The following is a 10,796-nucleotide window of genomic DNA, read 5'->3' on the forward strand; positions in this document are numbered from 1 at the left end:
ATGAACAGCAAGCTAGTAGGATCTTTGCTGAATGGCTGGATATAGATCTTGTGCTTCTAGACTTCACTTGGGGGGTGGGGGGGTATGCAAGTGATCAAAAAAGGTAGCTTGTGCAATAAAGGGTAAATAGTGTTTAATTTATCCGTTTTAACCTGAAAAGATTGTTAGCACTGAACACAATCAGCAAACAGTTTGGTAGCTTTAGTGAATACTAGTGTTAATACAGGTGCTGGTCATAAAATTAGAATATCATGAAAAAGTAGATTGATTTCAGTAATTCCATTTAAAAAGTGAAACTTGTATATTATATTCATACATTACATACAAACTCATATATTTCAGATGTTTATTTTGTTTAATTTTGATGATTACAAATGACAACAAATGAAAATCTCAAATTCATCATATCAGAAAATTAGAATATTGTGAAAAGGTTCAAAATTGATGGCCCCTGGTGCCACACTCTAATCAGCTAATTAACTCAAACCACCTGCAAAAGCCTTTAAATGGTCTTTCAGTCTAGTTCTATAGGCTACACAATCATGGGGAAGACTGCTGACTTGACAGCTGTCCAAAAGACGACCATCGACACCTTGCACAAGGAGGGCAAGACACAAAAGGTCATCGCTAAAGAGGCTGGCTGTTCACAGAGCTCAGTGTCCAAGCACATTAATAGAGAGGCGAAGGGAAGGAAAAGATGTGGTCGAAAAAAGTGTACAAGCAAGAGAGATAACCGCACCCTGGAGAGGATTGTGAAACAAAACCCATTCAAAAATGTGGGGGAGATTCACAAAGAGTGGACTGCAGCTGGAGTGAGTGCTTCAAGAACCACCACACACAGACGTATGAAAGACATGGGTTTCTGCTGTCGCATTCCTTGTGTCAAGCCACTCTTGAACCACAGACAGCGTCAGAAGCGTCTTGCCTGGGCTAAAGAGAAACAGGACTGGACTGCTGGTGAGTGGTCCAAAGTCATGTTCTCTGATGAAAGTAAATTTTGCATTTCCTTTGGAAATCAAGGTCCCAGAGTCTGGAGGAAAAGAAGAGAGGCACTTCATCCACGTTGCTTGAAGTCCAGTGTAAAGTTTCCACAGTCAGTGATGGTTTGGGGTGCCATGTCATCTGCTGGTGTTGGTCCATTGTGTTTTCTGAGGTCCAGGGTCAACGCAGCCACATACCAGGAAGTTTTAGAGCACTTCATGCTTCCTGCAGCTGACCAACTTTTTGGAGATGCAGATTTCATTTTCCAACAGGACTTGGCACCTGCACACAGTGCCAAAGCTACCAGTACCTGGTTGAAGGACCATGGTATCCCTGTTCTTAATTGGCCAGCAAACTCTCCTGACCTTAACCCCATAGAAAATCTATGGGGTATTGTGAAGAAGAAGATGCAATACACCAGACCCAACAATTCAGAAGAGCTAAAAGCCACTATTAGAGCAACCTGGGCTATCATAACACCTGAGCAGTGCCACAGACTGATCGACTCCATGCCACGCCGCATTGCTGCAGTAATACAGGCCAAAGGAGGCCCAACTAAATACTGAGTGCTGTACATGCTCATACTTTTCATGTTCATACTTTTCAGTTGGCCAACATTTCTATAAATCCTTTGTTTTTATTGGTCTTCAGTAATATTCTAATTTTCTGATATGATGAATTTGAGATTTTCATTTGTTGTCATTTGTAATCATCAAAATTAAACAAAATAAACATCTGAAATATATGAGTTTGTATGTAATGTATGAATATAATATACAAGTTTCACTTTTTAAATGGAATTACTGAAATCAATCTACTTTTTCATGATATTCTAATTTTATGACCAGCACCTGTATTGTGTTCTGAGCACAGCTCGTCTCTTATCCCTCTTGGCAACTAATGCTTTCTGTACTTTTCAACTCTTAATCTTGGACTTAAGCAGCTTCTTTTAATGAATCTGGCGAGTCGTTGCTTTTCTCTATTATTTCCTTGTTTATTTATCGTGTGCGTAACATCAGAACACCAGTCATTAACTATCATTACAGTAAATATATGCAAAACAATTTGTTTACTGAAACATTAAGTTTATTTTTGTGCCTTAATTTGAATCACATTTGCACAAAACTAGAGTTAACAACTTTAGAAGTTCTTGAAGTCATTGGAAGTAAAGAAAAACACTTGAATTAAATTGAATAAAAAAAATAATATAATCAGAGATGAAGTCATTAAAGGCTTCAGTTTTGCTTTGCCTTTAATTTAGCATCAAATTAAGGGCAGTTTAACACTTATTTTGTTCATAAAAAAGGATTTATTTTTTAAATATAGCTTGAGGGATTTGTTTAGTTTTGAACTTTCTTGTTTTTTCCCCCAAAATAAATAATTATTTTTGTGTTTTTGCTGCCGACAACCATCCAACTGGGACCTGAGAATCAGAGTGCAAACTGAGCCGTGACTAAGGTGCACCATTACACCCCTAATAAACATCAGGTACAGCTGCCCTCCTCCATTCAGCTTAAGTCCTTTTCTTTAACTCACCTGAAGCCTGGCTTGTCCTGACGCCTGTGCACAGCTTAGGGCCGACCTGTAGCTGCTTTCGATGTCCTCCAACATGCATCCACTCTCCTCCTGAGCTGCCGCAATGTTCAGCCATGTGCTGCACTCCTGAATCAGAAACATGTCTGAAGTGAAAACAAGTAAAAGATGGTAAAAGTGTCCTTTAAAGAGGAGGCTGCGTGCTATGAAGGATCACCTCGGTGAGGTTGCCCTGGCGCAGAGCGAGCTCCTTCCTGTAGTGCTCCACTGCTCTGCTGTGCTGCCTCAGGTCTGTGTAGGTGGCAGCCAGGGACACGTGGATGACAGCCAGCTCCCGTGCAGGTTTCCCCAAAGCTTCAGCAGCCTTCAGCTAAACCGCATCAGAACAATGAAATCCAGTTAATGGCAGCAGAGAAAGTAAAAACCCAACTACATTTTTTTGTTTTTTGGTATGTCTCACCTGAGCCCGATAGGCCTCCAGAGCTTTGCTGTAGCATCCCACTTTACAGCAAAGATCGCCCAGCTGCTCGGACAGCTCCACGCTCTGATGGGAGCCCAGCCTGCCGCCCTGATCCTCTGACAGCTCCTCCTCTAGTTTACAACCCTTATCAGCTGTGGAATTTGAAGCAAATCATAGCAGGAATAAAAAAGATTAAAAAACATAGATGGCCCAAACATCCATGGATCCATAAGCAATATTTTTTTTCACTGTGTTATTGTAGTAAAATCATTTAGGTTCTAATTTCTATTTCTAAAAAGCAACACTATGTTAAAAAAAATAATCTGTGTTGCAAGAACAATGGAAAACCACAAATAAAATTACAAAAAAATTGCCATAACTTACATACTTAATGGTGTAAATAAAAAGTTACCTAAAAGCAGTTAAAAAAAAGAGTTGAAAGTGGAGTAATTTGTCCTTAAAATGAGGTCAATCTATGTCAGAGTATATGCATTAACTCTGCTCAAAAAAATGAACTACCTTTACTCACACGTTTGACTTCATATTGTAACTTCTTATTTATTTATATCTTATATATTATGTTAATAATCTGAAATCAGTATACATTTGGACTTAAACAACTAATCGGATTAATCGGTTAAGCAATTACTGAAATAATCATCAACTAATTCAGTAATCAATTAAATTTTAACTGGAAACTAAAAATATATAATTCTTATTTTTATGTATCTATATATATATATATATATATATATATATATAGAGAGAGAGATATATATACATACATACATACATCTATATATACACACACACACACACACACATACATGCATTAGGGGTGGAACGGTTCACAAAATCCACGGTTCTGTTCGGTTCACGGTTTCATGGTCACGGTTTTCGGTTCCGTTCGGTATACGTTTATTGTTACGCCGAAAAAAAAATAAAAAATAATAAAAATTATAAAAATTAATGAAAAAAAATAAATAAATAATGAATTGTAATTATGTTTAATCATCTGGCGCATGCCCTCTACCATCTCCAAGGAACTCAGAGCGGAGCGGACAGGAGCCACAGTAGAGGCTGTATGCTTTGCTTTGTGCAGGCGGTCTGGAGCGCAGCGGGGCGGAACGCTGACGCAGTATGTGGGATTTCGGGGTTAGCATGACATGTTGGTCGTTTTGCTGTTAGCATAAACACAACTTGTTGCACAATGCTTGCACACTGTTGCACTTTTATCCACAACTTTCTTTCCGCCGTCATCGTAGGTCACTACGATCAAATGCAAAGTGGTCCCATACAGCAGACCTATAAAGTGCTGCTGGCGCGTCTTCCAACTCCTGTTCTTTCCCACTCGCCATACCCACACAATTCTCCACAACAACTGATTTTTTTCTGCTACACCCGGCTACGCTGCTTCGCTTCTTCTTCTTCTTCTTCTTCTTGTTTACTACTGGTGGTTGGCTTTGGTCGTACCGCCACCTTCTGCTCTGGAGTGTAAACGCTTCGCCTATGAGAAAAAGGAGCAGCGCATGAACCGAACGCAACACACGCGAACCGAACCAAAACAGTCGAACCGAACGGTTCGGACGGTTTTCATAAACCGGTACATCCCTAATACATATACATATAAATACAAAAAAACATTTTGCATTTAAGATTTAAAAAAAATTTCGTCTGCCAATATGCTCTATCAAGCAGAAAAGTTTTAGTTTTACCTTGTTTAATTTCACAAACAATTTTCCATAAGGAACCTTTTTACTATCTGATTATTAATCAATTAATCAATAAAAGTAATCGACAGATTAATCCATTTGCAAAAGTAATCATTAGGTGCAGCCAAGTATACATGCAAACAAACTAATAAATACAATTAAATAATAATATGCTCTTTAGGGGCCTACTAGTTGCCTGAAGGCCCCAAGCAGTTGCTTAGTGTGCTTATAATTTGGGCCGGCCCTGATAAAAAATAAAAAATACACAGACAAAGCTGGAGAGGAATTCACACCGTATTTGAAAGATTTCTTCACAGCCGTTTTGTCAGCCTCCTGCTGTGACCCGAGAAGCAGGGCCTTCTTCAGAGATCGTCTGGCTGCTACGAAATCACCAAGAGTAAGCTGCACCTGTTAACAGAAGTGGTCAGAACAAGCAGAACCGCAGCGCCACGCGGCTAAAGGCCCTCCCGCTGTTCAGACCTTGCCGATGCAGTGGAAGCACTCGCTCTCACTGAACTTGTCTTTCATCTTCCTGGCGCATTCTTTGGCCTGCTCCAAGCAGCGCACGGCGTTGGAGGGCTCCAGGTTACGGAAGTAGATGTTGCCCAGGTTGAAGTTTGCCCGGTAAAGATCCTCCAGCAGCTGGCTTCTCCTTTGCAGCACAGAGACCAGAAGAGTTCAAGCTGATCAAATCCACTGCTAATGGAGGGGCAGCAAGTTAAAATACCAGATTATTTCTGTTTATGGATCAGGATATTCATCTCTAACCTTTTTAAATTTTTTTAAACCCACTGCACTACAGAATTGATGTAAATAAATCTACCTCTTATTAATTCTTTGTTCTGGTGATCATTGACCAAGGAGAGCCTGGCAGATTCTGATCGTGGAAGATTGATGCAACTCAGGCATTGAAAGAAATTATTTTCCCGCTTCTACTTACTCTGCGATAAAAACACTACGCCGAATGAACTCGCTGCAGCGTTTGTGCTCCCCCAGATGATCACAGACCAGACCCAGGTTGAGATAGAGACGAGCCTTCATCTCATTAATCTCCCTCTCAGGAACAGTCCCTGAAGAGCGAAGATGAGAAAGCCAATCCACTGGAAATCATTCAACCTCACTCCCTGAAATCGTGACCTTAACCAAACAGAGACGATACGCACCACCTAGTCGATCGTCCACAACGGCCAAGCTCTTCCTGAAAGCGTCCTCTGCCTGCTTTAAGGTGTTTCTAGATTGATCAGATTCGTACCGAAACAGGAAGGTTCGACCAATAGTGGCCAGAGCTCTCTGCTCCTCTGCATGATCGCTGACGGAGCGGGCCAGGTCCAAGTGACAGCGCTGGTGCTGGACAGGAAGCGTGACACAAGTAAGACAGATTTTCAGCAACATAAACCTTTTTCCGTAGAGAAAACCCACCTTGAGAGCTGCTTCAATGTTGCCCATCTCAGCGTAGCATTCCCCGATCTTGCGATGCGCAACGGCCCGTCCGATCACATCATTCAGCACCTCGGAGAGAGCCAGCTCCTGCTTGTGTTCCTCGATGGCAGCCTCATATTTACCTTAAGGTTCACATGAGCCAAATTAGACTGGCTGCAGAGGCATCTCATTAATAAACAGAAAACATCAATATATGCCCTTTTCCACCAGTAGAGCCAACTGAGCAAACACTGATGCTGAAAAGCAGTACAAGAAATTACGCCAGGTGGAGCCAAAAACATTGCAAAGAAATAAAGTGTTTGGGCTGCTATTAGAGGGAAGAAAGCAGGAAGAAAGTTAAATCATATTTGAAAAACAGTATTCTACAGAGCAGGTTATTAAAGGAATAGTACACCCAAAACATGATTAGCCTTCATTTTCTACTCACCCCCATGCTGAACAACACTCTGGAGTACTTTTTTGATATCTCAAATGCATCTGGAGATCTGGGAGGCTTCTTGCTGTCTGCGGACATTCAAATAATGGAGGTCTATGGCGCCCGAGGCAGAAAGGTCCATAAAAGTCCACAAAAAACGTGTCAATATTCCTCCATACTGCTCGTCCAATGTATTCCAAGTGTCCTGAGTGGGTAGCGTCCATAATTTACTCGAAACGAAGTCATTTAGAATGTTTTTAGAGCATAAACAGTAGTGTATAGGATTTCCTAAAAGTGCGTTCACGAGTCAACGGAAACCGCGGCAGACCAAACCAGATGAAAGTGCGCATTCAGCGTCTGCTCTGCCGATAATGCAAGCGTAGAAGAAGAAATGTGCTGTTTACCTGTGCAAAGAAAGAAACAACGAAAGAAAAATGTCTGAGGACTTCAGTGTTGAGGAAGAGCATGAGTTCTTTGCCGAGCTGAATGCGCACTTTCATCTGGTTTGGTCTGCCGTGGTTTCCGTAGCGTCGTGAACGCACTTTCAGGAAATCCTATACACTACTGTTTATGCTCTAAAAACATTCTAAATGACTTCGTTTCGAGTAAATTCTGGACGCTACCCACTCAGGACACTTGGAACACATTGGACGAGCAGTATGGAGGAATATTGACACATTTTTGTGGACTTTTATGGACCTTTCTGTCTCGGACACCGTAGACCTCCATTATTTGAATGTCAGCAGACAGCAAGAAGCCTCCCAGATCTCCAGATGCATTTGAGATATCAAAAAAGTACTCCAGAGTGTTGTTCAGCATGGGGGTGAGTAGAAAATGAAGGCTAATCATGTTTTGGGTGTACTATTCCTTTAATACTCTCTTGAATAAACTGAAAAATGACTTTTCTTTAAAAAAAAAAAGAATCTGACTACAGTTCCACTTTCCACCCTCAATATTAACAGAATCAGCTCAGCTTCACAGAAAACATAACTATAACAAGGGACCCTGGGATAAATTGTTTTGATCAATTAATAGACCTTTTTGGTTTGTAGTTATCACCAATCCACTCTTTTGAAAACCATAGTTGTCACGGGGTTGTCACGATACTAAAAATTTTCAACTCGATACCGATACTCAGGAAAATATTCGATACTTGATACCATTTTCGATACCACAAGGAAAAAAACCTCATAATTCAACAGAAATATTTTTATTAATAAATAAAATACAAAAAATATATACAATAAACAATAAGAACAATATTTTGAGGTAGTCTGCTGTGCACAATATTAAGCAAGTTTGATAAAAAAAAAATAACAAAATGAACTTAAGTGTTCCTTCCTTGGCTATGCTTTACAAACAGAACAATGACACTAGCCAAACCAGTTAAACAAAAATAAATGCTGTATTCTCAGCAGCTGCCTGTTACAAAAAAAAGTCTGAAAATGAAAAGTGCACTGAATTATACAATCAGACAGTGTTAAGAAAGTGCATTTACCTCTATTCTGCACTCTAGATGAAAAACTTTTTAGGAGCCACTGGTGGTAGCACTGCCCTGAAGTTTGAAACAAAAGACACTAACCTGTCGAAATTCAGTGTAAAGGCCAGGGTGTCCAACTCCGCCCACATCAAAGTTGGCCATTTTGATTAGGTCACCAATAGGAAGATTCCATATCTGCTGACCGACGGCATGTGGGAGGAGTTGGATATCCAACCGAGGCGTCATACAGACTGAAGCGAGAGGCTACTTGCTGCTGTGTGTATGTGAGGGCAGAGAGAGAAGGCAGGTCAGCGTCGTGCGCGGCGGCGGTAGTATCGACACTTTTAAAATTGAGTATCGTATCCGGATACAACGTTTTAGTATCGATACTTTTTGTAGTATCAATACTTTTGACAACCCTAGCTGCAACTAAAGTACTGCGCTTTGGATCCATGTATAACATGGATGCATAAACCCCTCACTTTATTTCAGAGTTAAATTCTGTTTAAAGTAACAGATCATTAAAAATGCCTCGGGACCTTTACTGGTTGATACGACGGAGTATTAGGGCCACACATGAAGAGAAAAAATATTTTTGCCATGACGAGATTAAACTCGACATGTCGACTTTAAAGTCGACATGTCGACATTAAACTCAACATTTTGAGAATAAAGTTGAAATGTCATGTTGAGTTTAATCTCTACGTGTCGACTTTAAACTCGCCATTTCGAGAATAAAGTTGATATATCGTGGCGACTTTAATCTCGACATTCCAAAGTTTGGAGAAAAGAGCAACCGCGCTCCACAGCTGCAGTCTGCGTTTTAAGAGTGAAGGTAGTCTTTGACGTGCTGCAACTGTATAGGATTCTGTGCATGTATCCTGTGCAGCGGTTGGCTCTCTTGAACTAATTTAAACTTTATTGTCGACACGTCGAGATTAAACTGAACATGACATTTCAACTTTATTCTCGAAATGGCGAGTTTAAAGTCGACAGGGCGAGATTAAACTCAACATGACATTTTAACTTTATTCTCAAAATGTTGAGTTTAATGTCGACATGTCGACTTTAAAGTCGACATGTCGAGTTTAATCTCGTCATGGCAAAAATATTTTTCCTCTTCATGTATGGCCCTAATACTCCGTCGTAGGTTGAGGATTTTCTTCATTCGGACCATGCTGGTTTTTAATTGGTTACTACCCCTGATATAGGTCATCAAATCAGTGACAGTTCAGTCTGTCCACCTGTAGTGTTTTTAAATGTCCAGCAGGTGTCAGTATTCAGTGACACATATCAATCGAAACGCTTCATGAACCCATCACTATCTAATGTCGCCTCTATCCCAGGAGTGGTTTAACTGAACAGTTCTGGACATTTTTCAGTCACACTTTTTCCTTCCGCCAAGTTTTCCAGTAATATGCTTGGATAAAGTCCCGTGAGCTTTCCTATTGATCTCCTTCCTTATGAAGGATTTACAGAAACTGTTTGCTAAATACTGCTCCATACTTTTGCAAATACAACATAGTATTTCAGTATTAAATCAACCGATTACGACTTTGTTTACTGTAATGTATGTAAAATGTAAAGTTAAAGAAGTCCTACCGTTCCTGGAGAGCAGCTCTCCCAACTGGTTGCAGATATTAGCCTCTTCCTTAAAGTTGTTGTTAGCCTGAGCTTTACTTTTAGCTTTTTGCAGCTCTGAGACAAAACAAACATAGCGGATGGGTTAGCTCCATTCTTCTAACAGCAGAAAAACATGGAAGTTAAGAGATACTTACGCTTGATTTCCCGTGAGGAGCTCATTGTTGGTCAGCTAGCAAAGGGAATGACAGCAGCGGCTAAACCTCGGCGCTAACTTCTCACAGTATAAACCCAAACAGCTTTACATTACTTTATTTGGAGCATATCTGCGTGTTCATCGATATTCAGCAGCGAGCTGGACGTCTGATCAAAGGAAACAACTTTGCCTTTTCATCATATTAGCAAACATCGCGGACGATCAGCCTAAAATGAAGCAGAAACTTTTTCACATTTCCGCGCCAGGAAGGTAAGGATGGTTTTATCGCCCGGTGTGTTGACTGCCAGGCACAGCCTCTTTCCCGGAAACTTTTTTTTTTTCTGAAAAAGGTAAACAGTTACGTTTTCAGGTGGTCCTTGTACCATAAAGGTTAATGTAGACATATCCCTTGCAATGTAGCGTAAAAACTAAAATATATTATTAAAGACGTTTGTTTGCGTACAGAACAAGTGAGTCTGACAGTCAATATTTAGGGTAAAAATTGACATAATATTCGACACTTTTTCTACAACTTTATTTACAAAGACAAAGTTACACAAAACATAAAACAGTGACAGGAATAAAGAACATGACAGAGGGATTGAAAATCACATGTGCAGATTATCCTAATCTGGTACAGATGAACGAACTGCCTAATATAAAATAGTACTTATTTAAAATTAAATTATAGTTAAGTTTAAATAATTACATTACATTTAATTAATCTCAAACAGAATAAAAGCTTTATTTCTGTTTAATCATTTTATTCTATAACTATTAGATATTAAATCAGAATCAGACATACTTTAATAATTCCAGAGGGAAATTACTTTTTTTTAAATTTCCCTCTGGGATTATTAAAGTATGTCTGATTCTGATGTATTCAGAATATATATTAAAATGCCAAAAGTAAAAACACAAATTTTTTTAGAAATATATATTTCTATAAACAAATATACCATATCATTGTCTGACCTGCTTTGAAAGGAAATGTGAGA

At 39.7% G+C, this 10,796-nt stretch overlaps 1 protein-coding gene across 1 annotated transcript in view; it reads right to left on the bottom strand.

Moving 5' to 3' along the window:
* tonsl (tonsoku-like, DNA repair protein) overlaps window positions 1-10,073 on the bottom strand; it is a 31,175-nt gene extending 21,102 nt beyond the window's left edge. Inside the window, exons 1-10 of the mRNA XM_038307076.1 lie at window positions 9,800-10,073; window positions 9,624-9,719; window positions 6,106-6,248; window positions 5,850-6,033; window positions 5,627-5,756; window positions 5,167-5,338; window positions 4,980-5,094; window positions 2,975-3,126; window positions 2,732-2,884; window positions 2,518-2,643 (exon numbers count right to left, since the gene is read on the bottom strand). Of these exons, the coding sequence (XP_038163004.1) occupies window positions 2,518-2,643; window positions 2,732-2,884; window positions 2,975-3,126; window positions 4,980-5,094; window positions 5,167-5,338; window positions 5,627-5,756; window positions 5,850-6,033; window positions 6,106-6,248; window positions 9,624-9,719; window positions 9,800-9,824 (1,296 nt within the window). The 5' untranslated portion in view covers window positions 9,825-10,073. The remainder of the gene's footprint in view (window positions 1-2,517; window positions 2,644-2,731; window positions 2,885-2,974; window positions 3,127-4,979; window positions 5,095-5,166; window positions 5,339-5,626; window positions 5,757-5,849; window positions 6,034-6,105; window positions 6,249-9,623; window positions 9,720-9,799) is intronic.
* Window positions 10,074-10,796: the final 723 nt, after the last annotated feature.

This window comes from Cyprinodon tularosa, unplaced genomic scaffold (assembly GCF_016077235.1).
Source record: "Cyprinodon tularosa strain WSP-4 unplaced genomic scaffold, ASM1607723v1 ctg6, whole genome shotgun sequence".
NCBI classification, from domain to species: Eukaryota; Metazoa; Chordata; class Actinopteri; order Cyprinodontiformes; family Cyprinodontidae; genus Cyprinodon; species Cyprinodon tularosa.